The sequence below is a fragment of the Emydura macquarii genome, unplaced genomic scaffold (genome assembly GCF_026122565.2).
Source record: "Emydura macquarii macquarii isolate MOO-44397 ecotype Brisbane River unplaced genomic scaffold, CSIRO-AGI_Emac_v2 contig_374, whole genome shotgun sequence".
Lineage (NCBI taxonomy): Eukaryota > Metazoa > Chordata > Testudines > Chelidae > Emydura > Emydura macquarii.
In genome coordinates, this window is record NW_027130511.1 from 12,047,741 (window position 1) to 12,071,812 (window position 24,072).

The window sequence follows — 24,072 nt, forward strand, 5'->3', positions numbered from 1 at the left end:
GTGGGAGGTGAGCTGTCTACACAGCTATTTTTAGAATGCTAGCATGAGCCCCACTAGCTCGAGCCTTTTGACCTGGCTGCGGCTTGGTCCCACCGCATCCAAAATGCTGTGTAGACATACCCTTAGGCACTGAACCTGCAAACATATACTCGTCCACTTAATTTTAAGCACATAGCTAGTCTCATTGAAGCCCTGATGCTGCAGGCTACTCTGCCTGGTAGATTCCTGAACCTGTGCAGAGAACTCCACTGAAATTTAGTCTCTGGAAATCTCCCGCAAGCCATAGTTAAAATGAGCTGTATTTGGAACCATTGTGTAAATATCCAGAAGGCAGAGCAATGGAGCAGAAACAGTTTGGCTAGCATGGAGGTACTGCAGCATTAGAACTTAGGCTGCTGCTGTCCCACCTAGTAAATTACCAAGACCTTTGTTTTCTAGTGCAGATAGACAACCAGAATTCATGGAATAGTAGTCCTTGCTGTCATCTGGGAACTGGGCAACCTGTGTTCAATTCTGGACTCTGAAGCTGGCTTGCAGTGTGCATTTGGACAGCTGCTTAACTTTTATGGGCCTTGGTTTCCCCACTTGTAAAATGATAATGGATTAACAGCCTTTGACAGTGATTTTGGGATCTCCAGATACAAAATGCAGTATAAGTACTAAGTACAATCAATATAGTGCTGAATGCTGAGGGTTTATTTGTTTTGCACTGGATTTTTTAAGGACTGGTCTACAGTTTTTATACCAGTAGAAATATTGATTGTGGGGGTGTGTGGTGTTTTGTGTTTTTTTTTTAACTAACATAGTTTTACCAGTCTAACCTTAGTGTGGATGCAGTTATGCCAGTTTAACAGTGCCTTATACTGGAATAGCTTGTTCCCCATACCATATGGGAACAAGCTGTACCAGTACAAGCACATTTATATCCGTCTAACTGTGTCTACACTAGGAGGGGCTATACTGCATTAACTATACTAGTAAAGCTGTACTATGTTTATATACAAAAAAGGTCTCAGAACTGAAAGACTAAAATTCATCCATTATCTAGAGCACAACATACATTATTTCTGAGGGTAATTTATCACTGGTCACTTTAATGGGTTTTACCCATAAATATCCATTTCCATAAAAACCAGTGCAGGAATGCATGTACTATTAGGTAGTTGACTTTTTAAAAATGTAGAATTAGCTTTATTCCAGATTTACAGTAGAGAGAACCAGTCTCATCAGTCAGCCTTAATTTAGTGGCACTGCTATGATAACAAACACTTGCCATTCATCTCTGTTTTCATGCTGCTCAGTAATGTTTCCATAGCTTCAGAAACCAAGCTGGCCTTGAGAATTTTGGGAGAGGACATAGATGAGTTTTGGAGATCCCTCCCAATTTAATTGTGTGATTTTTAAATTTCATCAACTGCTCTGGCTCCATATATAGGGATTGTAACTGTGCTGCCAGGGACAGGGAAAATTCCTCAGGTGCAGAAGCAACATGGGATCCGTGCAAGTTGCCCTATGTTCCTTCTCTCAGAAGCCCTGTCATAGGAAGCTGCTGGGGCAAGAAGGGAAGGGTGGCTGGGCAGAACAGTCAGTGGTCATACACTCAGCACTATGAGGGATTCTGGTCTGCAAAGCAACCTTGGGGCAGCTGCCAAAAGTTGGAGTAGCCCAGGGTCCTGTCAGCAGCACTGAATCGGGGTAGTGCAAAGATGGTTTATTTATGCATACAGCACACTGCACTGAAAGTCCTGCAGGCAATATTACCATCTTCCACAGCGTCCACAAGTCAAAAAGGGACATAGGCCTCATCTTGCAGCCTAACACAGGCAAAAATTCCCATTTATGTTTTGCTTCCATTAAGTCTAGGATGGGGCCCCATATTAATGTTTGCGGACAGAGCCTAAGATATATATAATTCCTTTAACTGTTTCTGGTGAAGGCATTACATAGAATATCAAAGTCTCCGTCAATATTTCTCTGGGTGATATAAGAACAAAATGGTAATCTAAGTGCTGACAGTGAATACAAGGATCAGCTATTAACGGAACTATGAAATTATCCCCCACGAGATAGCTAGCTATATATACAAATAAATAAATAAAAATAAATACAAAAGACCACTTGATAAAAATTTTAAGGAGATTTATTTTCTGGTTACCATGCCTTTACTCCCCATGGAAAACGGAACTTAAGGGGGAGACTCTTCACAGATTTCCTTAATGAGCTTGCATTTATTAACTTGTTTTTCTACAAGACTGAGTTCTTGGTCACTGTGTCTCTTGTGGCTCATTACGGAGCGCTCTATATTAAATGTTTGATGCCTTCTAGTTAGAATAGTTCATCCCAGCTTTGTTTCTGGACAACAAAAAATGCAATAGTGTGGGGTTTTTTGGACATAGGAGGAAGATAGAGGCTTAAACTACAAGTAAAAATGTTCTTAAAATCTATTTAGTCTAGAGTCTCTTTGGTTTCAAGCATTCAACAAAAATATATATAGGAATTGAAAGTCAGGGAAGGAAGGAGAGCTTTCAATAAGAATCAGAAATGAGAAGTACATTGAATATATGTACTGTAAGTGTGTGTTTCCTTTCTTCAACAGTCTCTCTGTGAAGTGTACTCTGGAGTAAAGTTTGTGTTTGATTGCTGATACCCTCACGCTCTGCACGTAGCACTGTCATTAAGCCATCATCTAGCTGGCCAGGAGCCAGAACTCAGTAGTTAAGGGGCGGTCTTCCTAAACCGAAAAAGCTCTTATTGATACATTGATGCACCAAGCATGTTTACATCTGCTAATTGGAGACTAAATCTGAATATCCTGACAGAAAGTAATTAATTGGCTATAGCCTCGTAAATTTCAGGTTTTATGGTGATGGCATAGCTGCTCTCAACATGCAGTAAGTGAATCCATTCTCAAACTGTACAGCCTGTGGACACATAAAAAGAACACCAGCTGAATAAAATTTCAGCATAAAGAGAAGTTTAAATTAGAGCATAATTTAAAAAAAAACCAAAAACCCTATTTTCAGTATTGTAGAACACAATGAGCAGCGGGTGTCCATGAGCAGTGGGAAACCAGAGAAATGTTAATCACAGCATATACAAACAAATGTGGGTTAAAGAGCATGCCAACACCCTTCTTACACAAGAGTGAAGATTAATTCTTTTGATAATTAAAAGAGACAAGGGTGTTCACTGCAAGCAAAATTATGATATTATTGCCATAGTATTCCATACAGCCTTGGTTTTATTTCCTTAGCTTGCATATAGCATTTTGCTTTCTCCTGAAAATGCATAGTGGTCAAATGGTACTCATCCTTTGCAACTGGAGAGGACCACTACCAATATCAAGAGGTGCCTCTTGGCCTCTGTTCCACACCTCATTTTTTCACAGAGCTGGTGGCTGTCAGCCTGAGCCTGAGGAGCATCCAAATTATCCTTCTCTGGATAGTCTGCTGCCAAAGCTCAATCCTATGAGGAAGCTGTTCTTCATACCAACAGGACTGTCTAGGTCCTGGGAAACCATGATTTTGTTGTCAGTTATTAAGAGCTCCCTAAGCCCCATCATAAGCTTATTCACCAAGGAGCTCTTTTTTTAAGGCAACATCAATCTATGACCAACTATCTGAAGAAAGATTCCACAAGACTTGAAAGCTCACCAAGGACTTCTTGAACAACCATCAGCACACTAGTCATTGCTATTATTCAGCATGATGGTAACCTATAAGTAGATGGAACCTTGGGCAAAGTTTCATCTCCGCTCTTTGTTAAATTTCTTCATCAACTACTAGAAACAGTTTTTGGGTCATGGGCTGATCCTTCTTTGGAGACTTTCTCTTCTTCCAGTCAAGGAAAGACCCTTGGCCAATCTTATGGCAATCAGAATAAAGACAGATGGTAGCCTACTGGGTTGGGGAGCGGAGATGGGAAACCACATGATTCAGTGTAAATGGAATTCTGTATCATTTTCACAGTCATTCCTCTGGATGGTCTCTAGCCTATGCCTTTCCTTCAGGGTGGCCAATAAAATAAGACAGGACCAAGCAAAGGTAACAGTGATTATCCCAATCTGGCCTAGAAGCCTGTAGTTCTCCAGACTCCTTCAGATAGGCCATATATCAACTCTGGTTCCTGCCACTCCTTTCCTGAATTTGTTCATCAGGCACTCTCACTCATCCAGACCTTCAGTAGAAACTTATTGACTAGATCCTGAGGGATTTTACCTCCTATGCCTGGGCATCACCTCCTAGACAATGGAATTTGGAGAATCTAGTCTTCCTTGTGTTAATGAAAGAAGGGAAAATTCCTTGTTCTTTTCACATGAGAATTCTTGCTATATAGCATCAATTTCAGCCTGAGTGCAGGTTTTCTGAAAATCTAAATCTAAATCCAGGGAGCTATGTGGCTTTCTCCACAAATTCCAATCTATTTCTCCACCCTTGCTTTTCTCAGTTTCCAAAAGCTAGCTTCCCTTTTGAGAACACTGAGCAGGAAGCTGGTAACAATGTACACACTTAATTTTGCAAGTCATCAAGTCTCCCTTTGAACCAGTAGATACCCATGTAGGGGGAAGACAAAACTACAGGTGAGAGAACTTGCTTTCTCACTCAGCATTACCATTGAAGTAAATGGAGATTTTTGGGAGAGTAAGGTGAACAGAATTTAACCCATTGGAGCTGGCAGTTACCTTTCCAATGGGCATGAGACACTTCAACTTGTTTAGGTTTTTAACATAATTCTTCTCTCCCTTCTGTATGGACCATTAAATTAGGCCAGTATAGCCAGTCTATTCCTTGGTGTGGTGGTTGAGTGCGTAGACAGTACTTTCACAAATTCAAACAAACTAATATTTAACAATGACCATGAATATCTTATACATGACCATTACAAATTACACAATGGAAAACATTTATGCACAATTGGATGCGACAAGAAAGTACTTAAGAAATGTGTCTTCATGTCATACAAGCCTTGATTGTGAATCTCTTTGCTTTGAGCATTAGATGTCAGACTATTCATGTTCTTTTAAGAACATAAGAACAGCCATACTGGCTCAGACCAATGGTCTATCTAGTCCCAGTATCCTGTCTTCCGACAGTGGCCAATGCCAGATGCTTCAGAGGGAATGAATAGAACAGGTAATCATCAGTTGATCCATCCCCTGTCACCCATTGATGATGGGAGAAACAGAAGGACACTTCAGAGCTTGGTTTTAATGTAGTGCATGCTACGTGCCTTCTTTTCTCTCTTAGATGCACAGGATATTTGCAGTCTACAAACTAAAAACCAGGCTGAATACAATGTGCACTCAGACCTGTGCCTCTGATGTGAATCCTGGTAGTCCTTATTCTCCAAATGTGTGTGTTTGTCTGATCTCTAGTTCAGGATTGCAAAGCATGTATTAGACTCCAGTTTTAGAGAGCTTGGGAGTCATATAAAAATATATCCTAACATTTCTGTGGCAGTAGAAGTAACACAATTAATTCTTATTAATATTTTGGCTTTCCATTTCATGACCTATAAATGAGAGGAGGCAATTATCATGAACATTATTGCTTTGTATTTATGCGTAGCACCTTTCATTCCACAGAATCTCAAAAGTCTTTCTAAACTTAACTAGCTGATGTAGAGGGATCACTGTATCTCTCTTGGGGTCAAATATAGCAGCTGTTTAATGACAAACAGCAGCACTACACAACAGTCTGGTGCAGGAATTGAAACAAAGACTGGAACCAGCTGATACCTATGGGAGTAATTTATGCAGACAGATGGTAATTATCTGAAGCAGAATTTTACTGGAAATAACACCCCAGATTTGGAGGAAAGTTTGGGTCCTATAATGGTCACAACCTTGGTTTTACATCTTATCCTAAAATGTCACCTTTCTAGTCCCTACTAGCATGAGACTGGCACACTGGTTCAGTACTAACATAGAGGAAAAATGCCATCATCACCACCAAGGTATTCCTTGAAGAGCTCTCTAAGTAGTGACTCAGCCAACTCTACTTAGCTTGTGAAATCTGACAATACCACAATGTATTGTGGGGTGGCTGCAGGCCAGTAGTAAGAACAATTGACCTGGGCTTTTCCCCAATGGAAGGATTGAGAAGAGAGAAAATTGAAGGGGGAGGTGTGAGAAACTTCTTTATACATCTCTAACTTTTGATATATTTCCAATCTTCATTTGTATTTTGTTGTAGTCTTCTAGGGGTTGCAGAATTATTCCCCTAGCAAAGTCAAATATAATATATTTCAAATTGAATGATCATTGTTGCCTTTTGTAAACCTTTTTGTACAACATGCAATTCATAGATGATCCCTGGCCCCTTGCTACGGTTAATAATTACTTCTCATTTAACTAGTGGTTAGGTTTCCCAAGTACTGTAAACTAACAGCTCAATGACAGTGCAGGAACAGTAGGGTTCTTGATTCCTTCATGTTTTTGCTAAATAGAAGATTGGTTTTCTGTTTGTGTCAAATCACATGAGCCCCCTCTATGACCTAATCACAAACAGGTAGTAAATAACACTTCAGGATTTTAGGGCTTTAATTGGTGATTGTCATCTAGATCAGCTTTAACCAGCTAAGTAGTTTGTATTTACACTGATGTGTGAGGTTTTTAATCTAGAGCATTAGACCATAGTGTATTTTTGGCATCAACAAATTGGAGACTAATACAAGCAGATTCACCTGCTGATTGACTTTTATTAAAAGGACATCAGCTGAGACTTGCTCTTCAGTATTTGCAGTGGGGAGTTAAGCCTGTTCACAGTGGTTGCTGCTGACTTCACTGCTATAAAATAACAGAACAAGGCACATTCAGACTTTCTAGTTCCTGACTTATTTATTTATTTTAAATCAGAAGTGGCTGTTGGGGATAGATGTTCCCCCAAAGGAAAGTATTCTCCTTGACACAGCAATACAAATGCATAGGGAGTAACTTTTATTGTTGCACTGACTGCTCTCCTATCTAAGGGATAGTGATTTGGTTGATGTGATCCAGTCTCCACTTTTTGCAGCAAGCCCAAGTGCTAAACTGGCAAATACCAATATTCACCAATTACCTAAATTAGGTCTGGGTCACTGGGCTCATCTCCTGTTTCTTGTTTGCTTTTAAATGAATCCAAAAGCAGCGCTCACAGCTGGAAGCCCTGCTGGGGCCAGCTTGATCTAGGCTGGAGTGCTCCAGCCAATGCTCTGATAAACTTGGTATCATTTCAACAGGCTCTAGGAGGACTGCAATGATTTCCCTTCATTGTTTAAGGCTTCATTCAAATATTACCAGTGCCAGGAAAAAGGATATTTCACTTCTGCTCTTCTGCCCCAGAGTCTGCTGCTGCTGCTGGAAAGCTCCTATTTAACCTTTTATATAAACACGTTCAGTGCTTTTGGGTTCTGTGATAATTGTTCTACTCATTCATCCCCAGGGACGCTATAGGTTACAGATGCAGAAGATAAAAAATAATAATACTAATAATAAATACCTCCAGGCCTCTGCTGAGTAAAAGCACATGTTTCTTATTAGAGTGTATTATTTGGGGAGGCATGGGAAGATTCTGGCCTCAATGTTAAGGCATTAGGCCCAGATCTTCAAAGATAATTAGGCACCAGTGACACTTTCAAAAACACCACTCAGCTGCTGCTTACTCCCTAAGCATCTAATTTTCCATCAGGCATTTGCAAAGCCACCTATGTTCTGATACGGCCCCACAGCTTCTCAGAGCACTAGCTCAAGCAGGGCCCTGAAGTGGGATTCTCAGATTAAACAAGGGAATCTCTCTCTCCCCAGTGGGGCCTGATCCTATAGGCGTGCTCTAAGAATAACTAAGACCTGATGCCCATCAGACTTCGCAGCAAGAGGGCTGGTTGCAGGCCAGTGAGAGGTGGGGGTAGCACAGATCCTGCACAAAACTGCCAGATGCACAAGTAAATGTAGGACAAGCATGAAAAAGATATCCAGTGTGAGCATGTGAGAGAGAGAGGGTTTGTCTACTCTGCCGGTGGCGTTGTTGGCAGTGCAGCATCAATTCTGCAGGATCAGTTGAGCGGCAGTGGAGACCTGTTCAGTCGACCCCGGAAGTCAACACCGTTAATCCACCCCTGCAAGACGAGGGCATTTCCTGTCGGCACAGTGCAGTGGGAATGCCGCAATAAGTAGACGTTAGGAAGTTGATGGGAGATATGCACGCTACTCTCTGTAGCTTGCGTATCTCCCGTCGACTGCCGCCGAAATCCACCGGCAGTGTAGACCACGCCAGAGAGAGGGCTTGTTGAGATGGCGAGTTAGTATTCGGCAAACTGGGGTGTAAATCTACAGTGTGCTCATGGGTCGAGCACTCACTGTCCATATGGACCCTGGTGCTGTGCAGTAAAAGTTCCCTCATGCACACTGACTGACTCAGAGCACTCTAGTGCATCAGCAGGGTCCACATGGACAGGTAGGGCTAGATTCACAGAAACGTAGGTGTGGCTTCGCTGAATCACTACACCTATCTTTGAGTGCCTGGAAAATCCCTGGGATTCAGGAAGCCTGAGATCAGTGCCTAAGCTCCCTCTGCAATGAGTGGGGAGGTTAAGTGCCTTAGAATGGGATGCATGTAAGCCAGCACTCTAGCCAGCTCCCTACCTAAACTAGCCAGTGGGAGATGCCAAAGTGGGGGGTGTGTCCTAAGACCCAAACTCCTCAAGGAGTTTGGTGCCTAGGTCCAGGCTGCATGGAGACACTTCCCTCTGCTTGGGATTCTTAGTTGCAAACCCTCTCTTGGAGCTAGGTGCTGATGCTGTTTTGGTGAGGAGGTAGAAGTCCCTCAACTTTTAGTTTAGTTATTAGAGTACCCCGCAGCTCAAGTCATATCTCCACCTGCGGGGGAAAGAAGGGATTTGAACAGGAACTGCCACCTCTTAGATGAATTCCCTAATCACTGAGCTATGGGCTAGTCTGATGTGGGGCTCCCTTCATCTCTTCTGTTGAAACTGTTCCAGCATGAATAAATAGTGGGAGAGTGATTGGGCCAAGAGAGAGACAGGGCCCCCATATGGGGGGGAGGAAAAAGGGTACACTTTATCGGGGCCTGGGGCCCAGCCTAGGCGGCAACCCCCATGGGTAGGTGTGTGGGAGGGGGCCCATGTTACAAGTTTGCACTGGGCCCGAAAAAGTTATGCTTGGGCCCAGGAGAGAGAGCATTCACCATGAGAATGATTCCTGTATCCTAGAGGTTAGAGCACTTACCTGGGAGGTGGGAGATCCAGCATCTAGTCCCCCTGCTCCAATTTATTATTATTATTTATTCATAGTGGAACAGCTTCAACAAGGGAAAGCCTCTTATCAGGCTTTCCCATAGCTGTGTCACTGGGGCACTCACCTGACAGGTGGTAGATCCTTGTGTAAATCAGTTGGTGAGCTCTGAAGACGCCACCCTGATAAATCACCCACTGGGCCCAAAGTGAAGGATCGCCTATCTGACCCCGATTCCTGCATCACTCTGGCACTTATGCATCCGGACACGTGGAGTGAGGCAGCAGAGCACATGCGCTGAGACAGAAACATAGGTGCTGGGGGAGCTTTTAGGGTAAGCACCTAGAGAGTTGAGGCATCTGTGGGGTTTGGTGGCAGCTGAGCGAGGATTTTGTGAATCCCTTTGGGGCTTGATTCTGGGATTTAGGTGCCTAAAGTGGCAGTGAGGCTCCCGAGTCCTTTTTGTGATTAGCCCCAAGTGCGTGGCATGCTAGTGTGTTGTAGATTTACACCCAGCTCGCTGCATTAGACAAGCCCAGGGAGAGGGTTCCGGCTGCTACCTAAGCAGCTGACCTGGCTTATGTATGTAACTCCAGGGGAGGGTTTGTGGCTGAGGATCCTGAACAGAGTCGAGCCCTATTTCTAGCTCTACAGCCAGGTGCACCAGGTCATCCAGTTAAGGGCCTAAGCCCCTCTTTTCTCCCAGCCTCTCTCCTTGGCATTTCACTCCTGGTTGGCTCCTGGCAGCTCCTCACTCAGCCTGCTGCCTTCTGAAGATCCCTCTCTTAGGTTAACTCTCCCCATGCATTGTATAGGATGTCTGGGTGCCTGGCTTTGGGCTGAGGATGCCACTAGGTGGTAGGGCAACTAAGGGTTTGGCATTGAAACACTGAGCGGCTCAAACCCTATGTACCTTTGAGACTCTGGGCCATAGGCTGTGTCTACACAGCAGCTGGGAGGTGTGGTTCACAGCTGAGGAAGATGTACCCAGGCTAGATGTGCTCGAGTTAGCACACTAAAAATAGCAGTATGGCCACAGGCCACGGCTCTGGCTATCCACCTGAGTACAACTCTGTCTGAGATCCTGGTGTGCTCATGCCACAATGGTATTTTTAGGCATTAGTTTGAGGAGAGCTAGCGCATACGTGTCTACCTGTGGTGGGGATTACACCTTCCAGCTGCTGTGTAGGTGTACCCTCAGTGACCACCTCCGACTTATTAAACCACAGGAGCTTATTTTTTTCAAATCACCATCCCTCTGAATTTTGATTTGAACAATTCATTGCTCTTCAAGTATCCATGGCCATTCAGCACCACCAGAACATTGTGTAAACACCTTGTTTTCAAGCCAGGACGCATCAATCAGCCAAAGAGTATTGTTCCCATGGTAGAAAGGATTAGTATTGCTCTTCCTCTACTGCCAGACCTCACAGTCATGGGCTCCAACTACACTGCAAATACAACTGTCAGGGAACCTCGTTCCAGACAGGTTTGTTTTACAGACAGATTTCCAGTACTGCATTGTAGACTGGACCTTAGCAGTGTTCTCCGTCTGGTAATGAAACATCACTGAGGTTCAGCCTACACTACAAATTTGCATCTAACTTACAACCAGGTTCCCTGAAATGGCTGTAGTGTGAACAGGGCCATAGAGAACTATCCTGCAAGATGCCAGCACATCCTAAGAGTGCCCATTGATATTGCTGGGAGTTAAGGGTACGCATCACCTCTTGAGATTCTTGCCTTACTTTGTAGGATTGGGCCCCAAAATAGCTATGTCCAGAGGGGTCTGAGCTGCAGAGCAGATTATACATTGCATACTATAATGACTTGTTAGTGCTGGACACTGGTGCCATTTTGGCTACTTTTACAAGAAAGGATAGGCAAAATGAAGGAAAGTAAATTATAGCATTAAAAATAGAGAACTCTATGTGTGCAACTGTGTGTACAGTCATTTTCACAATTGGCACACCCTTGTGGGAACAGATTATTGGCCTAATTAACAGATACAGAGAGATCCATTGTGCTGGCTGATAGTAACTTTTATCTGAGTGTCTGCCACCATTGCTACTACCTGTTCCACTCCACCGGTGTTAATAATAGAGGAAAAGTTTTGGGGAGAAAAGCTAGTATGACCATATCTTACTAGAGTTTGGGGCATTTAGGTTAACTGGTTTCTGCCAATTTAGTCCAGATTTAGACAAGTGAGGCATGGTAACCTATTGATAATCCCTTGAGCATCCAGCCCCCTGTCTGCTGATTATAATTCTTCTGGGATGAACTCATGTTAAATGTGTACGTGCTGCAAAGACCAATTTTTTTTAAGTGCTCAGTACATACTCCCCCTTTTCATCTTTAGTTCTGTTTTGTGGTTCAAAATGATTCATATTTGGGTTCTGTTAATTCCGCTCACCATTAAGTGTGAAATTAAATGAACCAGGACTTAAATGGCCATATCAGCAGGTTTGAGGATGATCAAAGAAAGAATTGTGATTCTGAAAAATTTTGGTTACTTCTGTGGCTAAGACCCATGACAGAAAACACGTACGGCCTGGTTCAAGTGCAACCTAAGAGATTTGCATATCTCTGCAGACTTCACTCCTGGGGGAACCTGAACTTGCATGTGGTGTTTTTGGACATGAGAGATATGTGAAGGAAACTAGGAGTGAAAGGTAGAGGACGGGGACATGGCAAAAACCTCAGCATATTAAGATTGCTGTCTGTTTTCACTATGACCAAGAACTTCAGATTAACAGTGACCATGCAGCCTTAGAAACTCTAGCAAACCTTTATTGAAATTCTCTCTTGAAGAAGCAAGCTGCTATTAACAGTTATGTAGCTTTTAAATGATAGTAACTTGGTCCCTTTATGTTTTAGCATATCACTCAAAATAAACTATTTTCCCCTCCAGTGTATTTGCTCTTAAACACCAAAGGCATTACATGTTTGGAGTTTCATATAGGCAGGATCATGTATGGAAAGGAATTTATGTGCAAGGTCCTCTTGTTAGTATCTACTGGAATCTTTGGATTGCTGCTCTGAATAATTTGGAATGTAGACTCAAATCAACTGTTCAGGAAGGTTTAAATATAAAGCAAGGGTCTTGGAGAATTTAGTTGATAGATATTTCTCTTTCATTTAGGCAATGGTAGCTTGCTACCCTGGGAACGGAACTGGGTATGTTCGTCACGTAGACAATCCAAATGGCGATGGGCGCTGTATCACCTGTATTTATTACCTGAATAAAGACTGGGACTCAAAGGTATGTGAGCCAATGGTTCCAAAAGCAACCCATATTTCTAGGCACAATGCAAGGAAAGGCTGGCTCCAGAAACAGTTTGCTGTTGCCATCAGTTGCTTTCTTGCATTTCACATTTTCATGAACCCTTGAACTGCACTTTTCAGTTACCTTTTGGTTTTTCTTGCTGTTTTTAGCAACCCCTTTGGAAGTTTGAAACCGAAATCTGGTTCCTTATCAGATTTTTTCCTTCCACCCCACCTACCCCAATCTCCTGTCCCCCTCCAGTTTGTTGTTGTAGACCAGCTCAAGTGCTGGGCTGCTGGCATTTTAGTTTTGTTTAGAGAAAAGAGCAATGAAGCATTTAGAAAGAAATCACACCTACTAAAGCCTAAGTGGACTCTGGGAGCAGTTTTAACAAAAATGGCAGGTCAGGTTTTGGATTTGTCCTTTTAAGTTGACCTGCAAAGAATCTGTAAAAAAAAAAAAAAAAAAATTGGGTTTGTGCCCTGCTTCCTGATGCATGAAGCGGGCATGAAAAACATTTATTAATTTATGCTTTTTTCACCTTAGGGATATCAGGAATGTGAAGTCTGATCTTTCCTGGCTTTGCTAGAAAATTTCTTGCCAGAAATGTTTGTTCTCTTTCACCTTAATTTAAAGATCTGGGGATTGCAACTTTAAAGAAGACATTCTGAGACTGATTCCTAGTTAAACAAAGGCTGCCTTATGCTTCTCTGGAGACATAAAGGTGCTATAAAGTGGGTGTACAGGCCCTGTTGGAATAAACATCCTTTAGGGATTTTCCCTCCTCCTGACTGGCCCCTCGCCAATGTAGAACTGGTGTAAACACTCTGCATGAGTCCTTCTCACTGCCCTAAACATAGAGGGCACATTGAATGCATGTTGAGGACCCAGTCCCAGTGCTGCTCTCCTTTATGCTGGGAGTCAGTCAGGACCTTGCATGGTCCCAGAATACTGAGAACACAAAGGTGATTTGAAGTTACCTTTTTGTCCTCAGCCCTGGATTAATTGAAGATTGGGCCCCTTGAGTCCAGAAAGACTACCTGCCTTCCTTCCCATCAATCAGACGCACACAACATTTGGAGACTAGAATTCTCATGGTAGCCCATCTTCCTTTAACTCCTCTTAAAGCAGAGATCAGGGATCTAGAGTATTTCCCTTACTGCCTTTGGCACTATTAGTGTCTGCCACAGGTGAAATTTCCCTGGTGGTTTGGTATTTTAGGGGTGATCTATTCAGAAACCAGGCTTCAGAGTCCATTCCGTGTGGCTTCCAGGACTTACCTCCAGTGGATTTGGGGCATTTGTCATGTGTTCTGGCTCCAACTGTCTCATTAGAAGCCTGACACATCAGAGATGCAAGTTTTTGCTCAAGTGGTCTGACCCTACTCCTATTGAATTCTATGGAAAAACTTTCACTGACTTCGAATGAAAGCCAGATCAGACAGTCAGACCCAGCAGAGGGAAGCACTTCTTGAGTGTGAGAAGGAGCTTCGTTTCTTTATGGCTGTGCATCCAGGATCAGAGCCAAAACTGAGGCTCCTCTGCAGCTCTGTCCCACCCTCTCTGTATTCCTGTGGACACTCCTCTGGAGAAAGAGTTCCTGAGGTTTGCATTGGGGCCAGCAGCAGGAAGGAATGGAGCCGGGAGCTTGGCTGTATTTTGTGACACTGTCCTCTGCTAACCCCATGGATATCTGAGCATGCATTCCCTCTACAGCCTCTGTTAAGCCAATGGTAGCAAGGAGAGGTGAGGGCTATTGGGGCAGGGCACTGAGGCAGGGGCTGTCAAGGCAAATAGCTCCTGTTTCTACAGATCATTGCCCCCTGTACACTCCCCAAGTCTTTAAATCCCTTCCATTCAAGGAGTCACAGCACACTTGGGTAGGTTTTCCTGCCTCACTGGCTACATCCTTTGAGTTGCTTTTCAGAATGGGATGAGATGGCTTTCATTTCTGTTTCAGCCCTGAGGGGATTTATCATACTTTAAATAATAAACAAGAAAAAGTCTTGTAAAATCATAGTGTTTCTTTATGATTCTGTTGTTAGAATGCTTTCAAACCTGTTCTGGGTTATTTCCTGGTCAAGTAATACTAAGGTCACCTTCTTTTTAATGTGCATTGGTCATGTAAAGCAGCTACCCATTTAAGTGTCAACACACTTCTTCCACTAAATCCCCAAAAGTGATTTAATATTAGAGCGATGCTGCCACTGAAAAATCCTGTATTATAGAAAAACACATTCTTTTACCTACAGTATGTTATGAATAACACCCTTACATATTAAAATGGAAGAAATATGACCATCTACTTGACCTGTTGCACGTCACTTAGTCCTTTAAGAGGATGGTAGGAGTGGCGGAGAGATGGCATGGCCCACATGCTGCACAAACTTGCACCCTGTGCACTTCCATCGATGCCCATAAAGACTTCCATCTTTGTCCCATGAGATCATTAGAAACCAGAGTGAGAGAAGTGAATGAAATCCCACTACAGGGACCAGAAGCAGCGAGAAGAGTGAAGGAGAGGATATGTATATATATAACTTTATATACAAAATGCAACTTTAGATGGCAGGAGACTACTGCATGTTTGTGTCCAGTGCGTTCTACTGTCAGACCCAAAAAATAACTCCTATGTGATTGCAGTACAAGTGTTTTGAAATGTCATTTGACAGTCAGCCTGTAGGCTGTGCAGTGAAGTCTGTTCTCAAAACAGTAAGAATGAACAAACCATCTTTTTGTGAGTCTTAACTAATTTTAGAAATGAGACTGCGAGCTCAAGTGGTTTCCCCATGTTTGTGACAGGGCCTCTGTGAAGGGGGAAGTTCTGTCTCAAAAAAGCAGTTGCTGTTTCATCTTGGTTGATGTTCTTTAAACAGATGTTTATGCTCAATCATTCTGAACTGTTTGCTAACATCAAGGTGGCTAACGTGATGCAACACACTGCTTTCCAGCACTGTAATGTACTGCTGTTGCATTGCCCTAAACTTTTACTCCACATTTGTTGTGTGTTAACAAGAAAAAAGAAGTAATTTTGAAATGTGTGTGTGAGTGTATGTATATGGAAAAAAAATCTTTCACTCTACTTTCAGTTGCATGGTGGAATTCTTCGAATATTCCCAGAAGGAAAGTCCTATGTAGCAGATGTTGAGCCCATTTTTGACAGGCTACTTTTTTTCTGGTCAGACCGAAGGAACCCACATGAAGTGCAACCTTCCTATGCAACCAGGTAAATAAGATGTTCAGTACTGACATGTGGCCAAAGAAAAGAGCCGAGCTATTTAGTCTATCAATAACACATTTAAAGTACATAAAAATTGTTTATGTGGGTGTGTATCTGTGTCTGTGCACACATGCGTATGTATACTATAAATACCTAGTGTGAATGGAGTTTATCTGGAACCATTGAAGTCAATGGAAATTTTCCCATAGAAATTAGCAGCAGGATTAAGCCATATACATATATAATATATGGGGCGAAATCCCCACCACCCACCCCTTTGCTGTGGCACCTGTATGCTGCTGTGGCAGCATATTGGGGCAGTCATCCCTTTAGCTGGTGAGGAGAAAATTCCTCAGGGGAAGGCACTGCATAAGACAACCATAGTGTGTGTGAGGGATGGAGGAGGTGTGTGCTTGTGTAAGCCTGTATCATGTAGCCCTACAGGGATTCTGGGTGCTGCTGCCAACTATAAGCAGGCCAGGCTGCTGCCATAACTTAGAGCAACCCCAGGTTGGCTAAATTACCCAGGGATTATTTCAGCACCTTGAGCACCTAAAATGGGAATGTCTTAGTGATTTTTGCCCTCCCTCTTCCAGATCTTTGTTACGCCTCCAAGTGGTACAGCCCAAATTCTTCCCTGGACTTATACGTAATAACTCTCACACGTGTGTGTACAAATGCACGTGCACACACGCACACACACACACAAGTTTGTCTACAGAGATGCACTATATGTTTATCACCCACTAGTCAAATTAGTTCTTTATTCATCTGCTTCCAATTTTACAATAAGCAAGCCAGTGTTTTTAGCTCTCTGTATAAGAATAAAAGCCAAGTGTTCTTCGGTATTTTAGTGTTTTCTTGGGAGTCTAAGAAATAAATAATTTCCTTTCCTTCACAGATATGCCATGACTGTGTGGTATTTTGATGCAGAAGAAAGAGCAGAAGCCAAAAAAAAGTTCAGGAATTTAACTGGTATGATTTTTTCATAAACCTTTACTGAAAAGAATTCAAGGCATATATGATATTTCTGGTTCACTATATGGGTACCCAGCATGCGCCATGCTGTGATGTCACAGCTACTGCAGAACTACATGTAACCATACAGCTGGCCTGTAAGAGAGGTCAGATAATGTCCTTTTCTTAGTATATGGTACAGTTTTTCCCAGTTTAATTTTTGTTATTGTATGTTTTAATGTTTTGGTGAACTAAGTAAAAAAAGACAATTTGAAAACTACACTGTATATTAAAGGTGAAACTTACTAATGTGAATAGGGCCCATGATGGCCTTTTGTGCCATGGAAACAAACTCCACCTGCCTGATTAATGGTGTCATTTACCATAAAATATTGAAGCAAATGGAATTTGTTTATTATTTGCGAGTCACTTTTAGTGAAGATGAAAATACAGATTCATAATGACTTTGAAATTTGTAGACTCTGAACTGAGCAGAAGTATACAAATAATGTAAAATTTTGTTTCTAAAATGTGTTTCATCTGGCTGGAAACATGTAAAATCTATATTCCTGAAACGTTCTTCAAAATAAACTAGTGTAATTTCTGCATCTGATAAGTAGGAACATCTTTATAACTACTAACATCAGCATGAAGGGGAAGCTTAATCTGGTGGCCAAAGGGTAGGATTGTGTGGGCTGTACTCCAAATTTTGCCAACATTGCTTAAACACTATACAGGTGAAATTGTGACCCCAGGGTAATATGAGATTGTATAGTGGCTTGCGAATCTCAGATGGAAAATGCTATAGAAAAGCAAAACATTATTATTGTTTACACCACCGTCCTCCATCTTCACTGCAGAGGATGTGGGCGAGAGCCAGTCATCAGAGCTATCCTTTGTAAATGTATAGGTTCTAGAACAAATTGATAAACTATAAGTCACCAGGACCAGATGGTAGTCACCTAAGAGTTCTGAAGGAACTCAAATATGAAATTACAATTCTGCAGTATGTAACCTATTGCTGAAACAAGCCTCTGGTCCAGATGACTGGAAGGTAGCTAATGTAACACCAATTTTTATTTTTAATTTTTTTTTAAAAAGGGCTCCAGAGGCAATCCTGGCAATTACAGGCCAGTGAGCCTAACTTCAGAACTGGGCAAATTGGTAGAAATTATAGTAAAGAACAGAATCATCAGACACACAGATAAACACCATTTCTTGGGGGAAGAGATACCCTAGAGGGTATCAACAAGCATATGGATAAGGGTGACCCAATTGTTATGGTGTACATTTTCAGAAAGCTTTTGACAAGGTCCCTCACCAAAGGCTGTTAAAGAAAATAAGTGTCATGGGATAACAGGAAAGGTCCTTTCATGGATCAGTAACTGGTTAAAAGATAGGAAACAAAGGATAGGAATAGTCAGTTTTCACAATGTAGAAAGAAGTAAACGGCAGGGTCCCCCCATGGATCTGTTCCAGGGCCTGTGAGATTCAACCTAATCATTAATGATCTAGGAAGAGAAAGTGAACAGTGAAGTGGCAAAGTGCAGATGATGCAAAAATTACTCAAGATAGTTAAGTCCAAAGCAGATTGCGAAGAGTTACAGAGGGATGTAACAGAAATGGGTGACCAGGCAACAACATGGCAGATGAAATTCAACATGGATAAGTGCAAAGTAATTCACATTGGAAAACATAATCCCAACTATAATGATGGGGTTTAAATAAATGTTGCCACTCAAGAAAAAGATCTTGAAGTCACTATGGATAGTTTTCTGAAAACTTCAGCTCAATGCACAGCAGTGGCCAAAAAGAATGTTAGCAATATTAAAAAAGGGACATAAAATATCATAATACCACTATATATATATATCTCCATGGTGCACCCACATCTTGAATACTGTGTCCATTTCTGTTGCCCTATCTCAAAAAGGATATAGTAAAAATGGAAAAGATTCGGACACGTGCAACAAAGATGATCAAGGGTATGGAATGGCTTCCATACAAGAAGAGACTAAAAAAATTAGGGTTGTGCAACTTAGAAAAGGAATAAGTGCGCATCCTCACCAGGAGCACTTGCACCAGTTTAACTGCCACTATGGAGCATTGTGGGATGGTTTATCAAAGGCAGCAACAGTCAATGTAAACAACAGTGTCTGCGTTGACACTGTGTCCTAACTACATTGACCTAAGCACTACACCTCTCATGGAGATGGAGTTAAGTCGATGTAGTAGGCGAGTTACATTGATGGGAGCTACATTTTAGTGTAAATACTTAGTTAGGTTGATGTAAGCTGCCTTATGTTGACCTAACTTTGTAGTGTAGACCAGACCTAAATTTCTGACAGCCAAACTAAAAAGTCAGGGGTGGATCACTGCAGTTGCTCTACATACACCTCACCTGAAACTCTGGTACTGGACACTGTAGGAGACAGGCTAGTAGGCTAGATGGACCATTGGTCTGACCCAGTATGATAGTTCTTATACAGATATTTTCCTTTCTCCCACGGAGTCTCCTGATTACTGCTATTACATTATGTTTAAAACATTCACTTGCTATAACTTAACTGCATTTTCAATTGTTTGTTGTAGATGCAGGGAAGACAGAAGCAGCTCTCCATGAAGACTGAACAGTGGTCTGCTAGCATAGTGCTTTTATAACAACTGTTCCTGAATTCTTTGCAACTGATGAGATCCAAAGATGACTTGTCCATTTTCAGTGAACCATTGGACATTCTTCTTACCCACAGGAATGTACTGATTTGTCTGTCTAACACTTGCATATTACATTGATGGTACTCACAGTAGCTTCCCATCATGCCTGCATCTGGCAGAAGGAACCCTTGTTTTCTATTTGCCTTTAACTGAAGAAAGTAACCAGGGTTTTAGTAAAAGAAGAATATCACCGAGCCTAATGCAAGTGGCTAAGCCCAGCTGTCTTTTAGTAATAGTGGTAATAAAGATAACAAGCATTGGAACCAGTGGGGAAAAACTTGAGTCTTATTTGCACTTTATGTAAATTTCTTAGCTCAGTGGGAAAGAGATTTACAAATTAAAATCTGTTGCAGACTGCAGATGGGCAATGCAAGATATTGGACACGTGAAATTAAACTTGGTATTTGTACAGGGTCATCTTCTGTTATGCTTAATGTGGGGCCATTAATGGGCTGCTTGACCACTTTTGCTGCACGGAGCATTGGCTTAACTCTCCTGTATTATTATTTTCTAAAAGGATAATCTTCCATGTTGCCATAAAACTGTCTGGATTTTGACCACATTTCAACAGCAGAACAGTAGCAATTCAGTTGCTTTGCCCTTTTACATCCCCAAGACTGAGAGTGGCAAGGTAGTTTACGCATCTGTTCACACATTTGTGAAAAAAATGTTTTCTTTTTTATTTGAAATGGATCAATGTTCACTTCCCATTTTCAGTTTGTTTTATAAATCAGTTGGTTTCTCCAAAAGATTGGTAAGCTGAGAAAGCTGATGGCGCACAAAATGCTTTAGCCCTTACAAGCCAAGAATTTTTAATTGCATCTCCATATACCAACCTGTATATGATAAAAGTGTGAATCTGGAAGATAAAGATATGTTTGGGCCCGACAAATGTATGATGAATAACTCTCTCGAAGTTTTGATATCTCTCTCTGCTGCCCATCCTGATCGCAAACATTTGGTTAACTTCATTTGTATGTATGTGCACTTTGAATGAAAAAGTGACGCAGTCCCAATTGTTCCAATTATTTTCCCTCCTGCGTTTGAGCCACAAGATATACAAAGAGAGGATTAGGCTCAGAGGAGTAGGCACACCTTTTCATCAAGTTTAAAAAAAAAAAAAAAAACTTAGAAAGCTAGATGAATAACTTCCAAAGTGTCCCCAAGCAACTTAGACTTCCAAAGCCAGCACTCAGTCAGCATCTCAGCACAGATCTCACTGATGCTGAGAAAATTGTCATGGTCACATTGAGCACATAAATGAATCATTCTCGTTTTAACAATTGTACATCCGGTGTATAAACTTTCCCTCTTCATTAATATAAATATAGCAGGCTTGTCAATGTATGTTAGTACCTGCTAACATCTTCCAAATGTATACTTTCCTCTGTGGCCCATATTCTCCCATTCTAGGGAACCACAATGGTTTTGGAGGATCCTGCCAATTATGATTTTTCTTCCCCACGTTAACTAACCTACACTTGACTCAGCTTGTCTCATGCCTAGGCAGAAGGGGAACAATTGACAGGCCAGCCTTAATGGGCAGGCACATGGCTTCCACAGTGCTTGACCCAGAGAATGAGGGATAATTTGGCAATGCAGAGCACTCACATTAGGACATTTGACATTATTCAATCCACCTCGCTAGTGACATAAGTGCAACAGCCACACAAGATGTAAAAACAGCAGCTTTACTGGCATGAGAAATAGGAATAGGGATTGAGTATTTTGAGCCAATTGTGTTTTTTAAGAAAACGGAGGGCCATCCTTATGTCCATTTTTTGATGTCTGAAGTGAAGTGAATCAGTATTGGCCAGCCCTATTCCTCTCAGATTTCTGCCAAGGATCCATGTGTGATCATGTGGTTTGAACTCCATTTCGCCAGACTTCTATGTATCTTCAAGGCACACATCCTGCTGAATGACAGCTCTGCATTTGAGAAGGGGAGATGACACAATCATCCCTGTAAATCAGACTAGATTCCCTCAAATAAGGCATGTAATTTGATACATTTTCTCTGTAAAATAAAAATTCTTCCACAACAGATGCATCTAAATAGCACAGAATGGGCCTGAAGGAAACTTGAAATTCTAATTCCACAGGGGTCAGAAGTCTTTACTGAAAGCAATAGGTGACCCCTCAAAAGATGAAGTTATGTACATGGATAAATGTTGAACTCTCTGAAAGAAGACGCTGCAGGGGAATATGTTTTAATATTTTGTTGTGTGTCACTATGCAAAGTTGACATTTTCTACATTTTAAAAAAAATCTTTAAAGGTGTTTTGAATTGTTTGAGGTGCCAAACCTACTAAAAACACATTGCTTCTGACATGTTTCAGAAACCCTAAACTTAATCAATGTACAATAAATAGACGATTAGATAGTGATGTTCATGCAAATCACACCAAATGCCTAAAACAAAATAGTTTATACCATTTTTTTAAAGGGGGGGAGGGAGGTCCTGGTTATTAAAAGTACTTTTGTTATCACTTTTGCCAGCATATGGTCAGCATTATGCTTGAGGTGTGTGGAGAGCAGAATAGTATTGGTACATTTATTGTAAAGCAAGTATGTTTGCTAAATATTTTCAATTTCAGTACCTATATTCTCTTGGTCTAGGTAGAAGAGTGTTGAATGATGGATTACCTGGCGGAGACAGGCTTTTCATCTCTCAATATGTAAAATTTAACAGCGAGAAACTGAGAATACAGGATTATAAAATATTTCCCCTTTCCCTCACCACAGATGTGAGATCAGTGGAAAGATCTCTGTGGATATTTCATATCTTAATTTTAATAAGTCATTAATGAAGCCTTATTCTTGAAGTCTCTCCCACTTGTTATTGAGGGGGATGCTTGCAAACTGCTACACAAGAACAAAGTTTTCTTTTAGCGGCTGTACTGATAATAAAATGCATGAATTGCTTCTCTAGATATGGACCTAAGGAGTTTCTTTCCAGCTTTGGGTTCCATGGCAAAGTGTATACAATATATACAGCTAAGCAGTGTGTGCCATCTGGCTGTGAAAACACTTATTTCTCCAGTGTATTTAATTTTCAGTCCTCCCAAAGGCACCAACAGCTTGTTTACACATTTAGGTAAATGTGTGCCTTAATCAGTCATGGCTGCAGAACGGCTGTACACCAAATGGAAGCGATGTGAAAGGTTTTTTTTGTTTGTTTTTTTCATAGACTCCAAGTGCAGAAGGGACCATTTTGATCGTTTAGTCTGACCTCCTGTAGAACACAGGCCAGTGAACTTCCCCAAAATAATTCTTAGAGCATAGCTTTTAGAAAAAAATCCGATCTTGATTTTTAAAATCGCTAGTGATGGGGAATCCATGGCTCTTTAAAAAAAATAATTAGAGTTGCCTTTCCCAATGTGACTTCATTTCACACTAGGCAGTGTTGGGAGAGATGCAGACTCCACTAAGCTATCATTCCCAACAGGCCATGTTGGTTGTGAAAGAAAGCTGGGAGAGGACAAACAGAAGGCATTAATTATATAGAGAGGCTATTTGTATTCTTAAGCCCATATCTGACTTGTCAGCCTTTTGAGCAAAGTGGCCTCTAATTAAACTTTTTATCCCCTCTAGGTTACCCTTGCTCCTGTGAGCAAATGACTTCTGCAGAAGCAGAGTTTGAGAAGATCATGATCTGTTTTTTAACCCCTTGTTTCTTTAAAGAGTTTTATTCCATTCCTGTTGAATTTAAAATGTTTGAATAATTTTGCAAAAAGCTGGTTTGAACACCACTTGCATCTAAAGGAAAATGTATCTATTTGCATGCAAATAACTATTTTTACTTCAACTGTATTGTACTACCAGCAAGTCTCTTTGAGAATGATTTATGGGTAAACCTTCTCTTGTCAGGTTGTATGCTGGTCAACAATGCTGGCACTTGGCAGACAATAGATACTGATTCATGTGGTGGTATTTTACGATCCAGTACATTTTGTGTTCATGTTAATTAAAAACTGTGTAATGAAACAAATAAAACGTTGCAGGAGTCAATAAACACTGGGTCATGTTAAATTCTGTGCTGAGTAAGTCTCTTCAGTCTCGTTTCTTATTGAGGAGGTCTGAGATGTTGCATAGCTGACTTTATAGAGCTGCGAAACATGATGGCATTAAACATGTAATCTATAATCAGCACTTTTCCATAGATAGTTGCAGTAGTTCTGGGGGTACAGCACATTTCTGGAAAGCTGTCAGTGAAGAAATCCATTTTGTTTCCAGCAGCTTGGCCTATTTCCTTGATCACTTCCTGCTATTTTCAGGTTAGTCACCTAACTAACTACGCTCTTCTTGAAGAGCCTATTTGTTTTCATGCTCCTATTGCGCCAGATAACATTCTCATAATTCAATTGTCATCTGATATGTTTTATTTTTAACGAAGTTCACATCCTTTCTTTTTCCAAACTGAGTCCCACAGTTTTCTCTTTCACAAATATGGGGGACTTCTGCACACTTGCATTGAATTGAATAACCACCAGGATACTTTCACTATGCAGTGCTGTGAACTCCATGTGATTTTTTTTTTTTCCCTCAGTATTTTAAGTGTGGGAATTTTTTTCCCCTACCCAAAACAGACCTATGCTGGAGGGCTTGGTGGTTTTTTTTTCTCCTTTTTTTTAAAGGGGAAACTGCAGAATTACCCCCTCCCAGTGTTCCATATAGCCCGAGTTAA

The 24,072-nt window shown here is 41.4% G+C and overlaps 1 protein-coding gene across 3 annotated transcripts in view; it reads left to right on the top strand.

Annotated features, from left to right (window-relative positions):
* EGLN3 (egl-9 family hypoxia inducible factor 3) overlaps positions 1–22,318 on the top strand; it is a 37,624-nt gene extending 15,306 nt beyond the window's left edge. For 2 of the 3 annotated variants that reach the window (XM_067534261.1, XM_067534266.1), the window contains exons 2-5: positions 12,372–12,491; positions 15,583–15,719; positions 16,615–16,688; positions 19,263–22,318. In XM_067534261.1, coding sequence (XP_067390362.1) covers positions 12,372–12,491; positions 15,583–15,719; positions 16,615–16,688; positions 19,263–19,300 — 369 coding nt within the window. In that variant the 3' untranslated portion in view covers positions 19,301–22,318. The remainder of the gene's footprint in view (positions 1–12,371; positions 12,492–15,582; positions 15,720–16,614; positions 16,689–19,262) is intronic. The other variant, XM_067534274.1, reaches the window with a different exon arrangement.
* Positions 22,319–24,072: the final 1,754 nt, after the last annotated feature.